Source organism: Hylobates moloch, unplaced genomic scaffold, assembly GCF_009828535.3.
Source record: "Hylobates moloch isolate HMO894 unplaced genomic scaffold, HMol_V3 SCAFFOLD_2, whole genome shotgun sequence".
Classification (NCBI taxonomy): domain Eukaryota; kingdom Metazoa; phylum Chordata; class Mammalia; order Primates; family Hylobatidae; genus Hylobates; species Hylobates moloch.
Window position 1 is genome coordinate 18,968,919 of NW_026652277.1, and position 26,716 is coordinate 18,995,634.

The 26,716-nt window shown below is 34.1% G+C and overlaps 1 protein-coding gene across 1 annotated transcript in view; it reads left to right on the plus strand.

The window, feature by feature from the left end:
* The window catches only part of MALRD1 (MAM and LDL receptor class A domain containing 1), a 695,880-nt gene that overhangs the window by 246,219 nt on the left and 422,945 nt on the right, over positions 1-26,716 (plus strand). The window contains exon 22 of the mRNA XM_032166926.2: positions 24,015-24,171. Within this exon, the coding sequence (XP_032022817.1) occupies positions 24,015-24,171 (157 nt within the window). The remainder of the gene's footprint in view (positions 1-24,014; positions 24,172-26,716) is intronic.

The window sequence follows — 26,716 nt, forward strand, 5'->3', positions numbered from 1 at the left end:
CACCTCGGCCTCCCAAAGTGCTGGGATTACAAGCGTGAGCCACCGCAGCCGCCCAGACAGTGCCTTTTTAAAAAGCATCAGCCAGACTAGAAAAGAGACATAAGAATGTGTCTTGGCGGAGAGGTACTCAGCACCTTAAGATGCTCAGTAGCATGAGCGGGTGAGAAGTTAAGAAGAATGCAGTTTTTGCTCACAGGGATTGGAAACCTCAAAGCACAACTTTAATCAGTTCACTTCATATTTAAGTTGTTTTGCTGGGAGACATTTTGCTGGCCAGAAGTGAACATTTGTCTTCTTAGAGAGGAGATAACATCATCCAGACCCTCAAATCTTTTGCGTAGTTCCGGGCACAGTGTATCAGAGAAAAAAAAATCAAAACTAGAATTCTATACCTGGTAAAAATATTCTTCAAAACTGAAGACATATTAAAGACTTTTTCAAACAAATGAAACCAAGAAAATTTGTCATCAGCAGACTTACACAAAAGAAATGTCTACAGCCAGAAGGAAAATAATCCTAGATAGAAATAAGGAATGCATTATTGAATGAAAAGCTGAGAGATAAATGTACAAATTAATTTAAAAGAATATAGGCTATATGAAATAATATTGATGGATTTATAATAGGTAAATCATATATTGATTAAGATACACAAAATTAACAGTATAAAAAGCAGTATAAGAGGGCACTTCACATGATAAGTGCCTTGGGAATTCTGCTTTTCCATAAAAACTGGCAAAAGCTATCAAATACAAAGTAAAGGGGTGGACAAAGATCTATCAAATAGAAAACAGTAGGGAGCAAGGGTTGCTATTCTAATTTCAGACAAAACAGACTTTGAGCCAGCAATGATCAAAAAGGGCAAAGAAGCACATTAGATAATAAAGGGTACAACTCAACAAGAATATGTAACTATCCTAATTATATATGCATCTAATACTTTAGCACCTGGATTCATAAATTCTTAGAGACCTACAAAGAGACTTATACACAATATACACAAATCAGTAAATGTGATGTGATTCAGCACATAAACAGAACTAAAACCAAAACCCACATGATTGTCTCAATAGATGCAGAAAAGACTTTCAATAAAATTCAACTTATCTTCATGTTAAACCCTCAACAAACTAGGCATTAAAGGAACACACCTCAAAATAACAAGAGCCTTCTATGGCAGACCCACAGACAACATACTAAGAGGACAAAAGCTGGAAGCATTCCCCCTGAGAACCAGAACAAGATAAGGATGTCCACTCTCATCACTCCTATTCAACATAGCTCTGGAATCTTAGCCAGGGTGATCAGTCAAGAGAAATACATACAAAGGCATCTGAATAAGAAGAGAGGAAGCCGTACTATCTCTCTTTACAAATAATATGATTCTATAACTAGAAAACCCCATAGGTTCTGCTCAGAGGCTCCTGGATTCAAGAAACAACTTCAGCAAAGTTTCAGGATATAAAATCAATGTACAAAAATCAGTAACATTTCTATATGCCAACAACATCCAAACTGAGAGTCAAATCAAGGATGCAGTTCCATTCACAATGGCCACAAAAGGAACAAGATACCTAGGGATGCAGCTAACCAGGGAGGTAAAAGATCATTATAACAAGAGTTATGAAACACTTCTGAAATAAAACAGAAATGACACAAGCAAATGGAAAAAAAATTAATGCTCATGGATAGGAAGAATCAATGTTGTTAAAATGGCTATACTGCCTAAAGCAATTTGTAGATTTAATGCTATTCCTATCAAATTGCCAATGACATTTTTCACAGAATTCAAAAAACTATTCTAAAATTAATATGGAACCAAAAAAGAGCCTGAATAGCAAAAGCAATCCTAAGCAAAAATAAAGCAGGAGAAATCATACTACCCAACAAACTATCTTACAAAGCTATGGTAACTAAAGTAGAATAGTCCTGTTACAAAAATAGACACAGACGAGAAGAGGTTAGAGAACCCAGAAATAAAGCTGCACACCTCAACCATCTGATCTTTGACAAAACTGACAATAACCAAGCAATGGAGAAAGGACTCCCCTAGTCAATAAACGATGCTGGGACAACTGGCTAGATATACACAGAAGATTGAAACTGGACCCCTTCCTTATTCCATATTCAAAAATCAACTCAAAGTGGATGAAAATATTTATAAAACCTACAACTATAAAATCCTTAGAAGAAATCCTAGAAAATACTGTTCTGGATATAGACCTTGGCAAAGATTTCATAAGCAGGTGCCAAAAGCAATTGTAACAAAAACAAAAATTGACAAGTGAGACCTAATTAAACTAAAGACCTTATATACAGCAAAAGAAGCTATCAACAGAGTAAACAGACAATCTATAGAATGGGTGAAAACATTTGCAAACTATGCATTGACAAAGGCCTAACTTCCAGAATCTAAAAGGAACTTAAAGAAATCAAACAAACAAAAACAAATAATCTCATTAGAAAATGTGCAAAGGACGTAAGCAGACACTTCACAAAGTTACACATACAGGTGCCCAACAAGCAGATGAAGAAATGTTCATCACTAATCATTAGAGAATTGCAAATCAAAACCACAGTGAGATACCATCTCAAACCAGTCAAAATGGCTATTACTAAAAAGTCAAAAATTAACACAGGCGGATGAGGTTACAGAGAAAAGTAAATGCTTATACCCTGCTGGTGGCAACGTAAATCTGTTCAGCTGTTGTGGAAAGCAGTGTGGTGATTTCTTAAAGAACTCAAAGCAGAATTACCATTCAATCCAGCAATCCCATCATTGAGTATATATCCAAAGCAATATAAATCATTCTACCATAAAGACACATGCACTACATGTATGTTCATGGCAGTGCTATTCACAGTAACAAAGACACGGAATCAACCTAAATTCCCATTAACAGCAGACTGGATGAAGAAAATGTGGTACATATATGCAGCATAGAACACTATGCAGCCATAGAAAAGAATGAGATCATGCCCTTTGCAGTGACAGGGATGAAGCTGGAGGTCATCATCCTAAGAAAATTAACACAGGAACAGAAAACCAAATACCACATATTCTTCTTTAGAAGTCAGAACCAAACATTGAGTACACATGGACACAAAGAAGGGAACAACAGGCACTGGGGCCTTCTTGAGGGTGGAGGTGGGAGGAGGGCGAGGATTGAAATGCTACCTATTGGGTACTATGCTCATTATCTGATGACAAAATAATTTGTAAATCAAACCTCAGTGACACAGAATTTACCCATGTAACAAACCTGCCCGTGTACCCATTGAACCTAAAATAAAAGTTAAAAGGAAAAAAAGAATATGTAAATAACTCTTATAACTAAGCCATAAAAAGACAGATAACTTACTTTAAAATAGGGAAAGCATTTGAGTAGGTGTTTTTCCAAAGAAGTTATACAAACAGCTAAAAGTCAAATAAAAGAAGCTGAACATCAGTAGTCAATAGAAAATGCAAATCAAAACCAGAGTGAGATACCACTTCACATCTACTAAGATGGCAATAAGAATGAGGAGAATTAGACAATAACAGGTGTTGATGAGAATGTGGAGAAATTCAAGTCCTCATACTTGCTAGTGGTAATGCAAAATTATACAGGCAACTGTGAGCATTGTCTGGCAGTTTCTTAAAAAGTCAAACAGAATTATATGACTCAGCAGTTCCTCAACCAATTGAATGAGTCACCATATGATTCATAGGTGTATACCTGAAGAAGTGAAAACATATACCCACACAAAACCTTGTACATGAGTACTCATAACAGCATTATTCATAATAGATAAAATGTGGCCACTACTCAATGGCCATCATCCTATGAATGGACAAACAAAAATGTTATATCCGTATAAGGAAATGCTATTCAGCTGTAAAATTGAATGAAGAACTGTTATGTGCTACCACATGGATGAACCTTGAGTACATTATACTAAGTGAAAGAAGCCAAATGCAAGGCCACATGTATTTTTATTGCATCGATATAAAATTTCCAGATTGGGCAAATCTACAGAAAGATAAAATCTTCCAAAGGATGGAGAAAGGTAGAATGGATAAGGGGTTACTTTTTGGGGTTTGCAAAATGTACTGGAATTAAATAGAGATTGACAACTCTGAATATACTAAAATTCTCTACATTGTAAACTTCAAAAATTATGTGAAATGTGAACTTTATGGTATGTGAATTACAACTCAAGGCTAATTTTTTTAAAAAATAAGTATTCAATAGGTGAGAGGTGAATTTTTTAAAACTATTAAAGATACATGTTTAATTTCTCAGACGATGTGAAAATTATAAGATTTTATAACTAACAATAAAGTAGAGAGAAAAGTAAAGCAAAAATATCTTTAACTCAAATAGGGAAGGAAATGAAAGAAGAAATGCAAAAAAGTTGGAACAAAGAGTAGAAAATGGTAAGGTGTTAAAATTGAACCCTAAAGTAACAACAGATTAAATATGTTTGGGCTAAATACTCAATTGAAAGACAAAGATAGACTGGATGAAAAGTTACACATACACACCCCAAAACCCAACTGTATGGTACTTAAAATATAAACATATTAAATAAAGGGATTCAACAAGTTTGAAAATAGTATGGTAAAAAAAAAATATACTATCCCAAGACCAAAACAAGCAAGCTGGCATAACAACATAAATAGCTGAGAAAATAGACATTAGGTCAGAATTACTACAGAGACAACAATTTGTTTTATGATGATAAATAAAATAGTCATTACACCAAGTATGTATTATAGTCCCACATTTTGGTATCTCTTATAATTTATCATTTAATATATAAATAAATATTTGGTAATGATCAGAAGTCACAGATATAAATAGAAAAACTCACAATTGAAATGGGAAATGTTAAGACCCTTTGAAAGGGAGAAAATGAATAGACAAAACAGTAAATACATAGAATTAATGCAATTAGCGAACTTGAACTAATGCATATGTCTTGTACTCTCTACTGGTGCTATTCAATGGAAATATAATGCAAGCCTTGTATGTAATTTTAAATTTTCTAATAACCACAAGATACAAAAACAAAAATAAATAGGTGAGATAATTTCTGTAATACATTAACTTATTTTTATTAATATATACAAATCTTTTTGTTTCAACATGTAATCAATATAAAGTTGAGATATTTATGTGCTTTTTAAAATAATCTTCAAAATCCAGTGTGAATATTACATACTACATTGTAATATAAAAACTAAAATTCCATTGGAATTAGTTGTCCTCTGGACTCCATAAAATTTACATTTGAAAAAGTGGGTTCATATACACAGGTTATTTCAAATATACTTAAAAGTCCAGTACCATTAATGAAAAACTGGGTCATCTTTTTGGAAGAATCATTTTTACCTTAAAACAAAAGCATACGGGATCCTTAATTTTAAGCTTCAACTTGACTGGGTTAGGGGATACTGGGGTAGCTGGTCCAGTGTTATGTCTGGGTATGTGAGGGTGTTTCTGGAAGAGAATGACATTTGAATCATTGGACTAAGAAAGGAAGATCTGTCCTCACTAAGTGAGCAGGCACCATTCAATTCGTTGAGGAACAAAAAGACAGCGGGAAGGTGAATTTGACTTGAACAAGCAGCCACTCAGATTCTCTGGCCTTTGAACTTGGACTAAATTATGCCATCAGCTTCTCATGTTCTCCAGGTTACACATGGCATATCATGGAACTTCTCAGCCTCCATAATTATGTGAGCCGATTCCCACAATGTCTGTCTGTCTATCCATCATCTCTCTCTCTCTCACTCTCCCTGCTATCATCTATCTATTAGTCATCATCATCATCTATATCCTATTGATTCTGTTTCTCTGGAGATTCTTGACTAATATAGCATATCAGTTTCAAAATTACATTTGTACAGGTCAAATATATTCCCTAGCCCTTGCATTAAATTGGTATTATTGACATCAATTTCAAAAGGATACATCATAAATTGAAAAGCAGTTCTAAATTTATCAATGTCAACAAAGCATTCTTCACGTTTTTCTTGCATATCTGTAGCCAATTATGTAATTCTATCAATTGGATTTAAATTAACCTGCATGTTGATTTATGTTTGAAAAATATGTTTCATTATTATTATTGATTTGTATTATGAAAAGTTTCCATTTCAACATAGATTTTAGTACTCGTCACCTTTGTGACTAAGGTCATAAATAAGCTTTTCTTTATTTCTTGAAGCTCCACATTTAGCTTGTTCATCACATTGTGATATCAGTGAGAAACTGCAAAACACAATGCCTGTTTTGTATTCATTGATTATTGTCTATTTGGCAAGCATTCCTTTTTGTCAAGAAAAGCTTGAATTGGAGTTAATGGTACGGTAGTTGTTTATAGAACGCTTCCCTCATCAACCAAAAAGTATTGACAAAGCATCCACAATCATTGAAGTCATTGCCTTCTGCTTCTTTCAGTGGTTCCTTGAACTGGAGTTGATTCATAGCATTACTATGCAAATCCTGAATGACTTTATCAACTGAATCCATGAAACTTTTTATTTGGTGCAGAAGTAATTGTGGCTTTTGCCATTATATGGAGTCTCGCTCAGAAAGCAAATCATATCTATTTTAACATATATCACCCAGTGGAATGAGGCAATAAGAAAAACATCGATCTCTTGTTTAAAAATTCTAAGAAATCTAATCTCAATCTAACACTGATGTGAAATACTACCTTTGTTGTAATAGAAAATACTTTTAAAAACATCTAGCTGAAATTCTTCTTTGAAAATTATACCAATAAGAAATATTTATGCCCTAAGTAAGGTTTTCAGGTTATGACTTGACAACATTTTTTTGTTTGTTTTTGTACATTTTGATGAAATTTGAGACCTAATATGCTCTAATATGAGACTCTGGGGAGTTATTCATAGAGCATAAATCAATATAAAGCTAAATAAAAGTATTAAAAGTATTGCAAGTTTTCAGTTTTGAACCAATTTATTGTGAGAAAGATTTTGTATTCTATGGGCAATTATTGGGCAGCTTAACTGATGATCTTTCATTTCTTCTTCAATCTATATCTTCATTTCATTGTTTCTGTATTTACCCTGTTAGAGGATAATATCTACTCTTAAAATAACTTAATCCTGATATTGTCTGTCCTCAGCATACCGCTGGGTAAATTAGCATTCAACCAATTCTCTCTATATATATTTAAAATTAAATGAAGGTGTATTAGTCCGTTCTCATGCTGCTGATAAAGACATAACCAAGACTGAGTAATTTATACATAAAGGAGGTTTAATTGGCTCACATTTCAGCATGGCTTGGGAGGCCTCAGGAAACTTACAATTATGGCAGAAGGGGAAGCAAGTGCATCCTTTTCACATGGCAGCAAGGAGAAGTGCCAAGCGAAAGGGAGAAAAGCCCCTTATAAAGCCACTGGATCTGATGAGATCTCATTCACTATCAAGAGAACAGCAGCATGGGGGTCACTGCCCCCATGATTCAGTCACCTTCCACCGGGTCCCTCCCAAGGCACATGGGGATTATGGGAACTACAATTCAAGATGAGATTTTGATGGGGATATAGCCAAACCATATCAGAAGGAAAACCATCAAATTGTGCTGAACAGAGGGAATATGACAGAGACCTTGGAATTACAAGGGAACACCATTTTAAAAATTATGCTGCATGGGGTCTGCAGTTATGACATAAACAATATTATTGTTTCTTGAGTTGGGATGCATTGCACATTCATTGTGCAAAAGTGGGTACCCATTATATACTTTGGTAGGATATAACTATTCTCAGCTACAGAAACATCAAACTCTCTCACCTGAACCAAAGGATTTTCATCTGTATTTCATTAATTTGTCTAAGGGGGATACTTGATGAATTAGTTCTGCCTGACACTACTGTCTTATCTGTACCGTATGCTGTGATTCTGCTGGGACTCAATTTCTATGAGCCCTTAACTGTCAGGAGGGAGTCTGTCCATCAGATTTGAAAGAGCTGAGCTGAACACAACTAGTAATTCTAACTTTTTAGCTTGGGAGATGTGAAAAATTGAGAATTTGACATATTCAGTCATAAAATACAGTTTCAGTGATATATAACTCATGGTGTGGATGAGATATTATTCAAAGAATGATCATTTCTTAAGGAAACTGAGGCACATTTTTACTTGCAAACTGCATGGCATGGCTCTTTGAGGCAAATTGGTAATGAAAACAATATGCTGAAGCCAATGCCAGAGACATAGTTATCCTCCGTAGTTTTATTGTGGGGAGGGAAAATATTGGATAGAGAATTGTGTTTGGAATGAAAAAAAATTGAATTAGAATTTTGCTACCTACCAACCTACTGCTAACCTTACTCTAAAGTTGTTTCTTTCTTGAATATTTAAATTTAAGTTTTAATTGACAAATAATTGCACATATTTATGGGGTACATAGTAATGCTTTTATCTTTTTTAAAAATTTTGTGGGTCCATAGTAGGTGTATACATTTATGTGATGTTTTGATACAGGCATGCAATGAGAAATAATCACGTCATGGAGAATGGGGTATCCATTCCCTCAAGAATTTATCCTTTGTGTTACAAACAGTCCAATTACATTCTTCAAGTTATTTGAAAATGTACAATTAAGTTATTATTGGCTATAGTCACCCCATTGTGCTGTCAAATAGTAGGTATTATTCTTTTTTTTTTTTTTTTGTACTTATTAACTATCCCTACCTTTCCCCTAGACTCCCACTACCTTTCCCAGCCTCTGGTAACACCATGCTTCTATTCTCTATGTCTATGCATTCAATTGTTTTGATTTTATATGATGTGTAATGATCAGAACAGGGTAATTAGCATATTCATCATCTCAAGCATTTATCATGGCTTTGCGTTGGGAACATTCAGTATCCTCCTATGTAAACTATATAGTATATTATTTTTATCTATATTCATTCTACAGTGATGTAAAATACTAGGACTTTCTTTATATCCAGAAATACAAAAAGAAGTAATAGACTAGGGAATGATTAGCAGAAGTGGATAGAGTGAGGAGGATAAACTTGGCCTAGTGGGAGTTTTAAGCTTAGTCCAGTCCAGATAATAGTTTCTGCAGGCTGTTTGGTTCTTCTTCTAAGAAGATATAATTCTCTATTTTATACTGATTTGAGATGCTACCATATCTTATCCCCAGGTAGAGTTTAGCATGACATCACTGAGTCAGACAGTATACCTGGCCGTACTTGTCCTCTGTAATTACTGGCTTAAGAACGCATTTCTCCTATTATGTTGTGAGCCCTTTTAGAGAAAAAGTGTGTCTTTTCTATCGCAGGCCCTTCGGATTTTAGTCTAGTGTTGGGAACAAAAGAGCTTACCTAATGTAAATTTCCAAATTCAGAGAAAGAAATGCAATTTAATCTTAAAAACAATTATTTTGTACTAAGAATGTAATAAGTCAAAGTCAGCTGAACTGAGAAGGTAGTATGAGAGACTAACATTATATGAGTATGTTTCTGTTTTAGATTTTTTAAAAATGAAGATATATTTTATAATCTGGGTTTTGGGCTTGTATTGCAAATCAGGATTAAGAAAGACAAATGCACTGGAAATTACAGGGTTTAAGGTTTGTTCTATTACCATAAATCTAAATTTAACATTGTTCTATCATTGTTAAATGAACCAGAATTTCTTTTGTTTTTATGCTTGCCTGTTGAATTCAGTGGAGATTGATTCTCACAGAGATGATTCATGGAGCATAATTTTTTTTTAGTGAAGAGATGGTAATCAGAGTAGAAACTTGGGCTCCTTCAATGTGGTGGCTTTACCTTTTATTTAAGGTCTTTAAAAAACAACACTCACCAATATTTAAGAATTTATAATATCTCTTTTATTTTCTCTGCTTACTTCATTTTTATAAAATATGGGAGGGAATTTTTACCAAAATATATTCATTTACCAGACCATATTTATACCTCTATAACTGAAATTTATTATATATAGGGTTCTTTACAGTATATCTGTGGTAGTGTTATGGGCCACTATTGTTAAAAGGTACTATATTGAACAGGCACCATTCCAGGTGCTGGGGGAAATGATAAAAAAGTATTTGCTTAGGTGAGATAGTCAAAGACAGATTGAAAGTAAGTTGAGACTGTGTGAACAGGTGAAAAGATGGTGTTGGTGTTTAATACTGAGAAATGTATGGCATGAACTAGCTGGTTAAAAGTATACTAAAAAGAGTTGACAGATTTTGCAAAAATAGGTATCAATGAAGAGTCCTAGGTTATCTGTACAGTGGTGTTAAGTAACCTGTGACAGAATGGTAGGCTACATGGGGAAAAATAAGATAGGTAAAGGGTAGGATGGGGGCTATATTAGTTAGGGCCCAGGCAGGAAACAGTTGGCACAAAGAATTTAATCAGAGACTTTACTGCAAAGACTACAAAGGATTGAATGATGCACCGAAAGACCAGCAACACCTTAATCCGAAGGGGCAAGGGAAGGAGACCAAATTGCCCCATCCAAAAGAAAAGGCTTTAAAAGAGACCAGCTCCCTCAGTGAGGCAGGGAGGAAAGGGATTGGAGTTGTGGAAATAAATACTGTGAACTCTTTCCTCTCACTTCCCAATCTCTTGCCAGTGTCTTGCACAGGTCAAATCGAATTCAAGGTCAGAAGGCTAATGGAACCTTTACTGCATAAAGGTCCTCACACTGGGACCATTTTGCAAACAGCAGAGTCATAAAAGAGACAGGAAATGAAGGGAAGAGTATGCTTATATTTGCTTTTTTACTGACGTTATTGGTAACAGAGACTGATTTGAGTAGGGCATCATTTTATGCATGGGAGCCGCTTCATTGTTGAAATCTTCTGTGTAAGTGATGAATAACGAGCAGTTTTAGAAAGGACAGTTGAAGGGATAACTACATTTAAACACTGAATTGTGATACATTCATAAAGTAAAGGTAATACAGTATGATGATTTATTGGAAATGAATGTTGAAAAACAAAAAGCAGCTAGATAAAGAGGACCATTAGCTTTAAACTTGCAAACCTGGATTGTCAGAAGTCCAATTAGAAATGTTGTGTGAACACAGAAGATAATCCATCTTAGTTTTGAATTCTTTAGTTTAAGAAAACCAGAAGACATCCAAATAGCTATTCTTCGTCTCCTAAATTTAGTCTTAAGATCTTTCATTGTGTGGCCCAGGCTTCTAATTTTGGACTCAGACAGCAGCCTACTTCTTCCGTGCAATTAATCCATCTCTTCTTCCAATATGACTCTATTTTGTGCCACTGCGCCTTCATTAAACGATCTCGTAATCATCTCTCCAAACTGAGTTCAAGATCAGCTTTCCTCGATGGCTCTCTCTAGTCTGATCTCACAGTCCCTTCTCTGGGTATTATCTATATTACAGTGCATGTCCCAGAATACCATCAGTATTAATTCACTTAACTCCCGCATGAGTCTGTAAGCATCTCAAGGAAAATGACACTGACTAATTTACTTTTTAGTCAACAGGTGTCTTAGTGCTGGTCTCAGATTAGGCCATGAGAAGAGAAGGATACCTTGAATGATAAAAGTTGAAACACATAATATTTGGACAAAAGAGAATCGTTCATTTATGTTAAGGAGAAGCTGAAGACAAGGGCAAAAGAGATACAGTAACAATAGTAACATCTTTCAGATAAAATTAGTTCTCTTTTCTAAACTGCTTAGTTATAGTTTTAATACTTCTGTGGATTGTTCCCTTATAAGTTATATTCTTAACTCATGCACAGATATGTTACTTTTATTAACCTTGGTTATGTTTTTTATGAGTATGTAGGAAGTTTCTTATAAAAAAAGAAGAAAGACACAGAAAAATGTCTTGAGCTAGAATTTGGGGAAATTCCTAGGTTTAAAATTACTTTTTCTCATATCTACTTTAAAGTAAATATCTAAATTTCCTGCTAGTGATTACCTTTTATTCCCTTTTAAATTAAGTAAAAATTTTCTAACTAAACATTTGCTAGGATGTGATGAACTGAAACTATTCTAGTGACTTAATGAGAAAATAAAGATTTTTAAAAGTAAATAATTTTTTACTTTATTAATATATTTTTAAAAATTAAGTCATTAAGTTCAAGAATTTAATATTTTTATCAATAAAATTCTAAAATATGTAAATTATGAACAATCTATATTTCTGTCAATATAATCAACGTTGTTTCAAAGCTCAGGGTAAAAATGAAATGCAATGATATATTTTTATGACATGGGTAAATATGCTCTTAAATTATCCTGAATTTGACTCATTTGGATTAGACCCATTCACTGTTCATGTTCAAATCAAAGAAAAGTTTCCTTTCAACGGTATTTAAACTGTTAAAGCTTGTAAAATTTCCATCTGACTGCTAGCATTGCATTAGAATAAATTCCAGTTGTGACATTTTGTACTCATGTTATTATAAAAACAGGGATAGGCCACAAAACACTGTGGTGATATTTGTTTGCCTTCTGAAATACTTCCAGCATGATCTGCATCTTTTATATATTCAGAATTTAGATTGGCCTTTCCATCACGGGCCATGATGCTATAAATAACCGATAAAGGCAGTTGCTGATGAGCAAAGCTGTAGGGCAATGTAAAGGTCAAACAGTGATAATTCATGATCGTCTTAACAAAGTACATATACAACGCATTAAAATACTGAAACTGAACTCTGGTGGCAAAACACAGGAAAGAAATGGCACCACGTGAATTCCCTCATGTAAATGTGCCTCTGAGGAGGTTAAGAACTAGAACAAATTTATCTGTTCTTCCATTGAATGTTTATATCCAAGGGTCAGCTTTCTCTGTATAACACATTAGAGTGGATAGTTTTAGACCTTATAGCTATTACTTTTGCTCTATTAATTAACCTCTGGTTCAGTACAGGGCACAGAGGAATGTATGTATATATATGTGTGTGTGTGTGTGTGAGTTTGTGTATATGTATATGTATAATGGCACAGAAGTATAAGGGTTTAAAATTTGAAGTCATCATAGTCTTCAATATCTAGAAAAGTGGGGTGGGGGGAGAGGGGAGGGATAGCATTAGGAGATATACCTAATGCTAAATGACGAGTTAATGGGTGCAGCACACCAACATGGCACATGTATACATATGTAACAAACCTGCACGTTGTGCACATGTACCCTAAAACTTAAAGTATAATAATAATAAAATTTAAAAAAAAGTCTTCCAATATGTTAGTACACATATATAGGAGCCATTTAAATTTTAAACATAAGATACTTTTCCAGTTTTTTTCACACCCTGATAATATTGAAAGGGGTAAGAATGAGACTGGAAAACTTTGACTCATTTGCAAAATGGTGATCATCATTTACATCTGACACGCGTACCACCCCATCAACTACTTCTACACTGCTTTCCTCCTATAGATTAGTAGGCTGTATGCTGATTTTAGATGACATTAGATGAAATTTAGATGACATTTAGATGAAATTAGATTTTAAATTTCCTTTCAGAAGAATCTGGGAAATGCTACTGTAGGTGAATTAGTGTTAGACATGAGTAGAAATGAAGGGCAGGGAAACGATCAATGGCTGAAAAGGAAAGCCACAGTGATCATTGTAAAAACAGAACATCTTCCAAGAGGTCAAGAATTTAGTATGCACCAAAATAAAGTAGAGATTTTGTTAGATTACTGAACCCACACTCCAGAGTTCCTGATTCAGTAGGTGTAAGATAAGTCCCAAAAACTGGCGTTTTAACAAGCAACCTGGTGATGCTGATGTTGCCAAATCAGGTGCTACCCTAAGAGAACATGTGGTTTAGAGTCTACAACATTTGCACATCAATCTATCTCAAATCCTGGCTTCAGCACTCACCATGCAAATTACCACTGGCAGATTATTTAATTTTAGTTATCTCATCTAGGAAATAGTCATGATTATAATCCTTCTCAGATTTATTGAAAATATTAAACAATAGAATGTTAGTACTAACTTAAAAGCCTCCTAACTTAAAGACTGATCTAAAATCTGTAATTTAAAATTCTCATCTCAGATGTGAATGTTTTTGGCCTAAAATATAATTTACAAAGATTATATTTACTTTAGTGAGACTTTTTTCCCCAAAATGCTAGAATAGAATAATTTGAATGTTTCTAGTATGAAGGAAAGACAAAAATTTAAGGTGATTGATATCCCAAGTACCGCAATTTGATCTTTACAAATTATATGAAGGTATTAAATGATCACACATACCTCAAACTATGTACGTCTATTATGAATCAATTAAAATGTTTTATGAAGGTCTAATATTTATTTAGTGAGACTCTTAAAGTCCTATTTGAAATTAGATCTTAAATAAAAATATATTACATCATGTAATTTCTTAGACTTTTTTATTCATGTGTTTATACTTGCCCCATAAAGTGTTATTCTCCAGTGAATGTCATACAATATTGAAACAGGAACTGTGGTTGCTCCTAATTAGAATGGTTGGCTCTGATACCTTTGTTACTGAATTTTTTAGCTGGTTAAGCCCTAGGTGGATATGTAACATTTCAACAAACGTTGTCGCTACATCATTTTTATTTCACCAGACTAGGAAAGATAAATCTAAAAGCACTCTGCTAAAATTGTAAGTGTATTTTCAAAATCAAGATGCCTTACTTCATAAAGGAGAATTTCATATAGAAAAGCAAGAATCCTCTGTCAGTTTTATTTAGCAACAGATTCAGAGAATATTTATTGAGTGCCACTTGAGTTCAAGCTACTTTTCAAGATATTCTAGATATTACAATAAAGAAGTTAAAAGTGTGTGCATTGGTATGTATAACTTATAACTTACTGGACGTACGGCTAGGTAGTCAATGAATTGATATCTATAATGTTGAATGCATTGAAAAAATTACGTAGAAGGTGCTGTACAATTCTTAGGTGAATCAAGAAATCTTGAGTTTAGAAACTTGAGTCTAGGAATCTAAAAAGGCTTGAAAATGAGGGTACATTTGAAATATACTGTGGAAGATTAGTAAGTATTATGGAAGGAGGACCAATAGCAGAAGTTACAAGTGTGCCCAGATGAAAGACCAACATAAAGGAGGCACAGAGAAATGAAAAGGCATGATGTATTTAAGTAATTGCATGAATCCATGAAATGGGCGTATCTGGGTGTCCGAATAAATTCTTAGGTAAAAATTGAAGATAGAAATTGGAATAGAAAGTTATTCCTGAGAGCCTAACAGGTTGAGTCTTTATCTGCAGAACAGCGGTGAGCAAACTATAGCCTATAAGCAAAATCCAACCCGATGCCTGTTTTTGTAAATATGTTTTTATTGGAGCATGGCCATACCACTGTTTTAAGTAGTATCCATGGCTGCTTTCGTACTACAAAGGCAGAGTTGAATAGTTATAACAGAGACCATATGGCCTTCAAAGTTTGAAATGTTTTCTACATGGATCTTTACCAAAAAAATTTCTGACCCCAGTTGTAGACCAGTGCAACGTGAAGTGCCAGTCTGTTGATCATTGGTTGTAAGTGTTATATATGACCAGATAAAGAGCTTTCATAGAATGCAAATTAATTCACTTTATCAAGAAAATCTTGCTATGGAAAAAATAATTCCAGCTGATCTGGACTCTGTGCTTAGTTAATTTATATAATTTATATAAATATATAAATATAATTTATATGATTATAGTTATATATAATAATTATATATAATACATATTTAATTATATATTGCCTATTATGGTATATAATATATCTAATATATAATATATGATATATGTATATAATATGTATGTATTATATAATTTATATAATTTACTAGGCACACAGTCCATATTAGCTGAAATTTTTAAATTATTATTTATAATGTTTACTTATAGTTATATTATTTCACTAAAATAGTATAATTTTACTAAAATAGTATAGTAGTATACTGTTATACTAAATTCATATACCTATGAATTTACTCAGACATCCAGATATACCCATTTCATGGGTCCATGCCTTTACTTAAATAAATCATGCACTTTTATTTCTCTGTGCCTCCTTTATATTGGTACTATTAAACTCCTTAGTAAATTCGTGTAATTTACCAAGGAAACTCCTTAGTAAATTCGTGTAATTTACCAAGGAAACTCCTTAGTAAATTCGTGTAATTTACTAAGGACACTTGCTCAGCAGGTAAATATATATGTTCTAGTAACACTGTGTATTTACTTCCAGAGCAGTGCCATACAGTTTAGTTCAAAGACCTCACCTTGAGTCAGTAAAGATGTAGTGAACATTTCTATGCAGGATATTAGGATCAGATGTGTATTTTGGAAAGGACCAATAAAGTCAAAAACAAGACTTTCTTGGTTTCTTCTGGAATACCACAGCAGAGTAGAGAGGGCATGTGTGGAGCTATGGAGATGGCCACAGCTGTTTCGAAACTCTGGGGAGTGAGCCAGTAAGGAGACTGGGCAAAAAATATGGAATGTTCTTTTTTCATTAATTTACATTCTAAAATCCCACACGAGAACTCTGATTGGTCTGGCATGTTTATGAAGCCCACTTACTCCAGCAGTTGGTGGGTCAGGGACTTTTATCATCACACAATGGTGTTGTGTGATGATAACCCCATCACACAGGGGTAGTGGGAATGGGGAGCAGTTCTGCACAACGAGGAATGATCTACTGCAGGTATCAGGGTAATGCTGTGGAAACTATGAGAAGTCTAGTGCTCTCACTTATTTGTGGGATCTAAACACCAAACAATTGAACTCATGGAGATGCAGAATAGAAGGGTGGTTATCAGAGGCTGGGAAGGGTAGTACGGGGAGCAAGGGGGAGGTGGGGATGGTTAATGGGTACAAAAAATAGAATGATTAAGACTTACTGTTTAATAGCACAACGGGGGACTATAGTCAATAATTTAATTGTGCACCTTAAAATAACTAAAGGAATATGATTAGATTGTAACAGAAAGGATAAATGCTTCAGGAGATAGATACCAAGTTTGCCATGATGTAATTATTACGCATTGCACGCCTGTACCAAAATATCTCATGTGCCGGTAAAGATATACACACCTACTATGTACACACAAAAATTAAAACTAAAAATAATTTTTTAAAGAAAACTAGCACTATTGAATGCTGGCTTGCCTCATTTGGGCTCCTGTTTCTAAATGCTGTCAACTGGGTTGCTTAAAAACAACAAACATATATTTCTCACAGTTCTGAAGGCTAATAAGGCTACGATAAAGGCACTGACATATTTGCTGACAGCTTTCTTGTTTGTAGCTAGAGCCTTCTAGCTGTGTTTTCCCGTGGTGGAAAAGCTGAGATAGTTCTAGGGTCTCTTTTCTAAGGACAGTAATCCCAATCATGACAGTTTTACCCTAAAAACCCAACCACCTCCCAGTGGCCCCACTCTTTAATAACACTACCTTGGAGAGTAGGATTTCAACATACAAATTTTGGGGTATGGACTCCAAACATTCAGACCATTGCAAGTTTTTTGTATTTTCTACAGCTCGAAGTATTGTTCACAACAGCTTTTTTAGTGGATTATGTCTTGTCAGATATGCTAAAACAGCCTAAGCTAGCACAGTGAATCAAAGGACAGATTCCATCTGATCCTGGAGAATGTGTCTCTCATACTATGTGTGTCCAGGCCCAAAGATTGATGGGCCTTACTGAAAAATACCTTGATTTGCTCCTGAATGGGTATTTTTTTCCTACTCATTGAATTAGTGTGACTACTCAGGAGATTCTCAACAAAGGAAAAAACAGTCAGTGTTTTAATTACTTAATCTGTGTGATACTAAGAGTTTAGAAACTGATTATCCTGTAAGACCTAGGCAACTTTTGTGAAAATAGCATGGACTATAAATCAGATCTCTTTTTATATAATGACTTTTAAATGACTTGTACATTATTACCTTGGATCTTTACTTTTGCAACACCTGAAAGTAAAGCACAATTTTCTTAAACCTTTATTACTGTGTGGTTTATGATATGTTTTATTAGAAAAAGATATGCTTCTATAAAATGTCCTACTTCCCGCCCTGTATGAGAAAAGATAATTTGAAGGCTGGTAGAGGGATGCTGATATTTTATGAGTGACAGTACTGTTAGCTGTGGTCATTACTGCTGTACTCATTCCAGGAGAGGAACTGATTTTCTCTGCGCGTGCTTGCTTGAATAATCTCATTGCAGACATAGGCAAGTGTTTATGCAATTCTTCATTTTTCCATTAGGAATCATACATACATCATGTGCCCCCAATTAATACCTGTAAGACTGGCAACCAAATGATATATTGCTACATTGTACTGTTCACAGTTTGATAAAAACACAAATACAGTTTTGTTGTTTGCATTTTTAAAATTGGTCTCCTGACATATCTCCCCTTTTTTTTTCTTTTCCCTGCAGGTGAAAGGGATATTTCAGAGATATATAATATTAGAGAATTGTTTCCATAGTTTATTTTATATTTGTCCTTATGATTGAATTTTCTAGAATTCTGTTGGATTGGGGAAATTATACCTTGGTTACCTTAGGGTTTTTTTTTTTATTATTTGTGTAGTTTCTGGGAAATTACTACAGGGACCTCTATTTGAAGAGCCAGTGACAAATGCTTTTATCATTTCTAGAATTCTGACCTCTAGTCACGTAATTTCTCCATGGTCTCCAGATCTGTTAGCCTTGTTCTGTCTCTTCTTACGTTTTATTTCTGCTCTAGCCTGAAGCATTGATCAACTTTTTATGTATAATTTCATCTGAGTCTACAATTTCTGTCACACCCTTACATTTTTATTACACATGTGCTTTATTAATTTTAAATTCACTTTATTATTTTACCTGTTTTGAAGGTCTGCTAGATCCTGTGTAGAAAACAAAATGGATATGGTCCCTAAGTAAAGCAATAAATATATCAACATTTTGGGATATTTTATCCAGTTCTAGCTGGTAGGTATATAGTTAAATAAGTATGTACGTATAATAACATACACAGTCACACACACACACACACACACACACACACACACACACACACACAGTTGAACATCTGGCGTAGTGCATGCTACAAAGAAGGCAATCAATAAATGTTATATTCATTTAACGTGATACAAATGTTTTCTCCCATTGACTGGTTGGCCTTTCCGTCATCATATTGATTTTTATGATAAACAGAAATCCTTATTTTGAATGCAGTCTCTTTTTTCAATATTTTCCTTTATGGTTAGTGATTTTTATATACTGTTGAAAACAAACTTTCTTATTCCCACATCATGAAGATATTGTTATGTTGTATAAACTTTCATTCCAAGTATAATCTACCTGGAATTTATTAGTTTCGAATGCTGTGAAATACCGGTTAAGGTTCCTTTTTCCCCCTCATGGCTGACTAACTCATTCAGTTCATTTACAAAAAAACGTTCACAAGAGACACAGTTTTTATAAATCAGGTGTCCAAATACAGGTGGATCTGTTTCAGAACTATTTCTTATAGTTCTCTGGATTGTTTGTTTGTTCTTGTTCTAATTCCACTCTGTCTTAATGTTTTAGCCCATTCAGGCTGCTATAACAAAGAATCTCACAAACTGAGAGACTTATAAATGAAACACATTTATTTATCACAGTTCTGGAGGCTTGGAAGTCCAAGATCATGGTGCTGGCAGACTTGGTATCTGATGAGGGCCTATTTCCTCCTTCATAGATGGTGCCTGCTTGCTGTTTCCTCACGTGGTAGAAGGGACTAGCTAGCTCTCTGGGGTCTCCTTTATAAGAGCATTAATCTCGTTAAGGTCACTTAATCGACTCCCCAAAGGTCCTGCATACTAAGATAATCACCTTTGTATTTAGGAGTTCTACATGTGAATTTGGGGGGAACACAAATGTTCACACCACAGCACCTGATAATTATACCTTTATAATGAGTCTTTTTTTTAAACTTAAAGCATTTGTTGCATTTAAAACATTTAATGCATTTGTAGACCAAAAATCTTAATTTTTAAAGTTATTTTCTTTCATAGCCACATATGAAATGGAATTTGTAAACTGCTAACCTGAGTTTTATAAAATTGCTTTTTTTTTTTTTTTTAAATTTTACTTTAGGTTCTGGGATATATGTGCTGAATGTGCAGGTTTGTTACATAGGTATACATGTGCCATGGTGGTTACCTGCACCTATCAACCCATCATCTAGGTTTTAAGCCCTGCATCATTAGGTGTTTGTCTTAATGCTCTCCCTCCCCTTGTCCCCACCTCCCGACAGGCCCCAGTGTGTGATGTTCCCCTCCCTGTGTCCATGTGTTCTCATTGTTCAGCTCCCACTTATGAGGGAGAACATGCGGTGTTTGGTTTTCTGTTCCTGTGTTACTTTGCTAAGGATGATGGTTTTCAGCTTCATCCATATCCCTGCAAAGGATATGAACTTATTCTTTTTTATGGCTCCACAGTATTCCATGGTGTTTATGTGCCAAATTTTCTTTATCCAATCTATCATTGATGGGAATTTGGGTTGGTTCCAAATCTTTGCTATTGTAAATAGTGCTGCAATAAACATACATGTGCATGTGTCTTTATAGTAGAATGATTTATATTCCTTTGGGTAAATACCCAGTAATGGGACTGCTGGGTCAAATGGTATTTCTGGTTCTAGATCCTTGAGGAATTGCCACACTGTCTTCTACAATGGTTGAACTAATTTACACTCTCACCAACAATGTAAAAGCGTCCCTATTTCTCCACTTCCTCTCCAGCATCTGTTGTTTCCTGTCTTTTTAATTATCACCATTTTAACTGGCATGAGATGGTATCTCATCGTGATTTTGATTTGCATTTCTCTAATGACCCGTGATGATGAGCTTTTTTTCATGTTTTTTGGCTGCATAAATGTCTTCTTTTGAGAAGTGTCTGTTCATATCCTTCGCCCACTTTTTGATGGGGTTTTTTTTTTCCTGTACATTTCTGTAAGTTCCTTGTAGCTTCTGGATATTAGAACTTTGTCAGATGGGTATATTGCAAAAATTTTCTCCCATTCTGTAGGTTGCCTGTTCACTCTGATAGTTTCTTTTGCCAAGCAGAAGCTCTTTAGTTTAATTAGATCCCATTTGTCTATTTTAGCTTTAGTTGCAGTTGCTTTTGGTGTTCTTGTCATGAAGTCTTAGCGCATGCCTGTGTCCTGAAAGAGTCTTGATGTCTGATTAAATCCTGCACCTCTGTTCTTCTCATGATAAAATTGGCTATTCCTGTCTCCTTGTATTTCATTAACATTAGTTTTCCAATTTCTGAAAAATAAAGTCTATTGGGAATGTGTTGGAATTTCATTCAATCTTTAAATCAATTTATTTGATAATTCACACATGCAGTGTTGTACTGGAGTCAGATTGTATTGGCTCAGGAAGGATGATGGGAATCATCTCTTCCCGACTCCCATTCCCACTGGGAGACAGAGATAAGTTATGTAGAGATTTGTAAGGCATATTAAATATATATTTTTAATTATTTCAAAACTATGTTTTAATTGATGCATGATAGATATACATAGCTCCAGAGTACATGTGATAATTTAATACATTCAACTAAATCATAAAGATCAAGTCAGCGTACCTGGGATATTCATCACCTTAAATATTTGTCTTTTCTTTTTGTTAGAAACATCTGAATTATTCCCTTCTAGCCACTTTGAAGTGTACAGTAGATTATTGTAAACTATAGTCACCCTACTGATTTATCAAACACTAGATCTTTTTCTTCCATTAAACTGTGTTTGCACCCATTAATCAACTTCTCTTTTTTCCTTCTTGCTCCCACTTCCTGATATCCTGTGTCAATTAGAAAGACTTCAGCAGGTTTTAAGAAGTGGATGGGGATATGATTTAATCCAGTCTCCATTAAAAAAATTATTCTAAGTGATGTGTGAAGAATGACTAGAGCGAATCAATGGTAGATGTGAAAGACCGATGAGGAGATTTATTATTCTAAGCAAGAGGTAGTAAAAATTTGATGAGGTGGTAGCATTAAAATTGGAGAGGAATGGACAATTCAAGCTACATCTCATAAGTAGAACTCAATTTCCTGGTGGACATTTAGATGTAGCACATTGAAATAATTTTTAATGAAGTATAATAAAATTATAATAATCCTGAAATTTGCTTAAAGAAAGATTTACAGGTTAAATAAATCATATACATATAGATATGTGCATGCAATTTTTTGACTGTTGCCTCTTTGTATGTGGATGTATAAGTATATACATCTTTGTTCTGGGTATCCCTGTTATACTGGGATATTTAGCATATGATATTTAAGAAAGCTGGAAATGCTTTTTCACTGAGACATAATTCAGACAAATATAAATGATAATTCTGCCTCTTAAAAATTAACTCATAACTCTGTGGTTTTCATGACACTACTTATTTTGTTCGGAAGAATGAATGATATATACATAACCGCAAATTACAGCTAACATTTTTAAAATATATAAATGGGCCAGGTACTGTGTTAGATATTCCACATATTTTATTTATGATTCTTATTAACACCATATATGGAACTGTCTCATTTTCTGAAATGAAGAAACTAAGATGTTTAGAGAAGTTAAATAATCTACCCTAAATTGGCCATCTAATAAATGAGGAGGCCTGAGGCGAAACCCTACTGTGTCTTTTGCAGACAATTACATTCCTAGAACCTTGGACAGCCAGCCACTGGCAAGACCTGCAAGACTGAGCACTCAGTAAATACATGGTGACTGAATGACTGCTTCCACCTCTCTTTCCATCTGTTTGCTGTTCGTAATTCCCCCAAAATGATAAAAATTTTCAAAATAAAATAGCTTTAATAAGAAGCAAATTTAAACTCTGTAGTTTCTAGCATCTATATTTAATTTAGAAAGTGGCAAGAAATCAAGTTAATCCAAAGCAGAGTGCCAGAATACCCAAACTGTGCAGATCACTTCTTTATGCTTCAAAAAGCTGTATATAACCTAGAATGACTTTAATGTTTTATTCTCTTTTTTGAATTAATTGTCCAAGTAGGGTCATAAATTCTTTTATGGCAAAAAAAATTCATATTTAATTGTTTTCATTATTATTTTTCCTTTTTAATTTAGGCCTAGGAAAGAAAGGATATTCTTTAAAATTATATACACGATTACTAAAATGTGTTGAAGTAAAACTGAGCTAAATCAGTATAGAGAGAGTAAATTTGAATGGAAACCCTTTGAGACTGATAAGTTGAAGCCCAGGCCAATTTCCTGTTTTTCATCCCTTACTTATTCATGTTTTTTCCTTCCTTTTATGTTTCTTCTAAAGGCAATCAGTGCTTTAGGGCCTCATTTTACTCACATTAAAATGAGCTCTAAAAAGCTGATTAGAATGTTTGTGGTATTATTGTAAAAATATCAACCAAGTTATTACAGATTTGGTAGTTTCAGCCTTTGTGGTAATTTCATACACATTTTACCAATTGATATCATTGCAGGGACTATGGGTTCAAAATCAAAGTGGCAGAAGTATTATTTCTGATGAAGGTAATAGACCATAATTATGCTATATAACATTATACTTTTAGGAAAAAATATAAAGCAATAAAATATGGTTAGTGACAAACTGTACTATGTTTCACAATATTCTTCTCCTTCTCCTCCTCATCCTCCTCCTCCTCCTCCTCCTCTTTTCCTCTTCTTCTTCTTCTTCTTTTTTTTTGTGACGGAATTTCTCTCTAGTTGCCCAGACAGCAGTGCAATAGTGCAATCTCAGCTGACTGCAACCTGCACCTCCTGGGTTCAAGTGATTCTCCTGCCTCAGCCTCCTGAGTAGCTGGGATTACAGGCACATGCCACCACTCTCAGCTTATTTTTTCATATTTTTAGTAGAGACAGGGTTTCATCATGTTGGCCAGGCTTGTCTCGAACTGACCACAGGTGATCCACCTGCCTCAGCCTCCCAAATTGCTGGGATTACAGGCATGAGCCACCGCACCCAGCCTCTTATTCTTTTTATAATATGATAAATTCCTTTTCCAGAAATACCACAGATGGCTGGTACCTGTATGCTGACAGTTCTAATGGGAAATTTGGTGACACGGCTGACATTCTCACTCCTATCATTTCACTCACGGGACCAAAATGTACCTTGGTGTTCTGGACACATATGAATGGGGCCACCGTTGGTTCTCTCCAGGTACTGCTTAGGCAATCACATTTTCTGAATTTTCTCTGTGAAAGTTCACAGTGCATAATTTGGTATCATTAAAATGTATTCTGTTAATAAGTGAAAATGGACAGTTACCAACACTTCACTAGATTTATAGTGGTATGATGGAGTAAAAGCTTTAGCAGAATTGGACATGAATAGCTAATAAGTAATTTTTATTCTATTTAGTTATGAATGTTGTCTCTATGTTGAGGTTACAGCTTCTGGGTAACACTATTTTACATTTGAAACATATGCAGGTTTCAGTATCAGTATTCTGAGTATAACCACAATCAAATAAATATATACACTTGGGTAATATCTGGATGTGTTTTCTTGTTGCCTTTGATGGTCGTAGTGCTACATTCTGCAATAGTCTTTTTCAAAATGTTTCTCTGTTAAAAAAACTAAACTGCTTTAAACTCATAAAATGTTTCAAGAATAGCACAGACAACTCCAATATACACTTCACTCAGAGATCTTATTTTCTTTTTTTAAAGGAGTTGTCCTGGTATTGTCCCCTATAGAAAAAAAAAATCCAGTATAGGATAATATATTATACCAAGTTATTTCTTTCTACTGTTTTTCAAACAGGAATAATTCCTTATCTTCCCTAGGTTTTTATAAACTTGATATTTTAAAAGCCGATAGCCAAGTCATTTTATAAAATGTCTCTTAGTTTAATTTTATTGTGTTAAGCTCTTTTTTCCTATTATATAACCAATATTGTGTTATTTTTATTGAATCCTATTAGTTAGTGATCCTTATAAGCCCCATTACTTTGGTGGGGTTTTTTTGTTATCAATAAATATTTTGCGAAGAGATATTTTAAGGATATGTAAAATATTGATTTCATCTCCATTTTACCCACAAATTTTTGCCTTCAGTAGTGGCTTTTTTTTTTGCCTGAATTAATTTTACAATGCTGGTTGCCTAATTGTGATTTTCTAGCTCAATTATTCTGTCCATATTTGTAGGTTGGATTCATGTTGGAAAAAAAATTCTCATCTCTCTGTTTGCTCATTTACTGTTTTATATCAATGTGGACTCATAAGTTTCTATTTTAGTCAATTTATTATAATCTATTAGTAGTATTATTTATTTGCTCCTCAAACTGTCTCAGATTTGGAAATAAGAGTCCCTCTTAGCCTACCTCCATATCTCTCCAAAAAGGCCCAGTATTCTTTGAGCATATTCTTTCTATTTGGCCAAGATGTTACAAACTGCACCTTATTTTTATCCTGTCTTGTCTCTGGAATTAGCTATTCTTTCAGGAAGTCTTGTATTTTTTTTTTTCTGGGGGATCCAACATATACAGGCCAGAGAACAGTTCTGGAATATTAATTCAGATTCCCAAGTCCTGTCTTCCCATACTGTATATGCCCTGGTAGAGAATAATGCATAAAGTTTGTGAGTAATATGCACAAACACATCAGTTACACTGAAGAAGCCAACTCAATTTTGGAGCATCTCCATTTATTCTGTTTCATAGCTTATGTGTTACTTTCCAGGAAGCCTTGTCTGAAAATAAATCCACAAATTCCAGAATTGTATGTACTATGAGCAGTTTTAGAGTAGGGCTATCTTGCTAGAAGCAATCTATTGATAAGGACTGTCCCCCTTTTCAATACTATTAGCTTGCCAAGAAATCTCTAGCATATTTGCAACAAGTTTAGATATGAGTTTCCTGCTTTCTTTTTCCCCCGTAGAGAGATACAGACTGTGACCAACTGCTAGGTCATGTTTTGCAAAAGGTTGATTGCAATATTAGTAGTAGGTGCTACCTCGACTCCTATTTTGTTTTATTCTAGGATTTTCCTGTCTATTGTTATTCATTTTTCTAAAGAAACTTGAGATAAACCTAGTTTCTTTCAAAAAACATATTAAATTACATATCAATTTTAGAATTTTTTTATCATAAGGTGAGACTTCATTCTGAAAACAGTTAAAAAGTATATTTGTATGTATACATGCATGGTTATGTTTAATAATCTAAAGGCATCCAAATGGTCTTCTGGGTTGACGTTAAAATTTATTGTTGCAAATTGACTTTTAAAAAATGTTTTTAGGCAAAACAATTACTATAACTTACTGTAAGATTTTTGTCAATAAAATGAGAATTATTTGCCTGGAATATTGTGGGGTTAGGGTTGATGATGTGAAATATGCTTTCATTTTTTCAGTATAAAATTTGGTATTGGTAGATAAACTTTTTTAAAAGGATTAAAATTTTGTAAGTGTGGAATTATAAAATGAATAAAATGATATCTATGCCTTATTTTTGTGCATGGATAAATAAAATAACATTAAATGTTGCATTAATAAGTTTCTTGAACATATTTTTTCTCAGTGATTTGTTTATAGTGTGGTATTAATATAAAGAAGACTCATTTGCTATAATTTTTTCAATGCCTTTCAAAATTGATTTTTACTTATTGGTTAGAAATGATATTTTCTTGACCTTGATAATGTTCCAGATTAATTTGAATTTTATAGACTGATAATTTCATGATAGTTTTGCTAGTAACACATT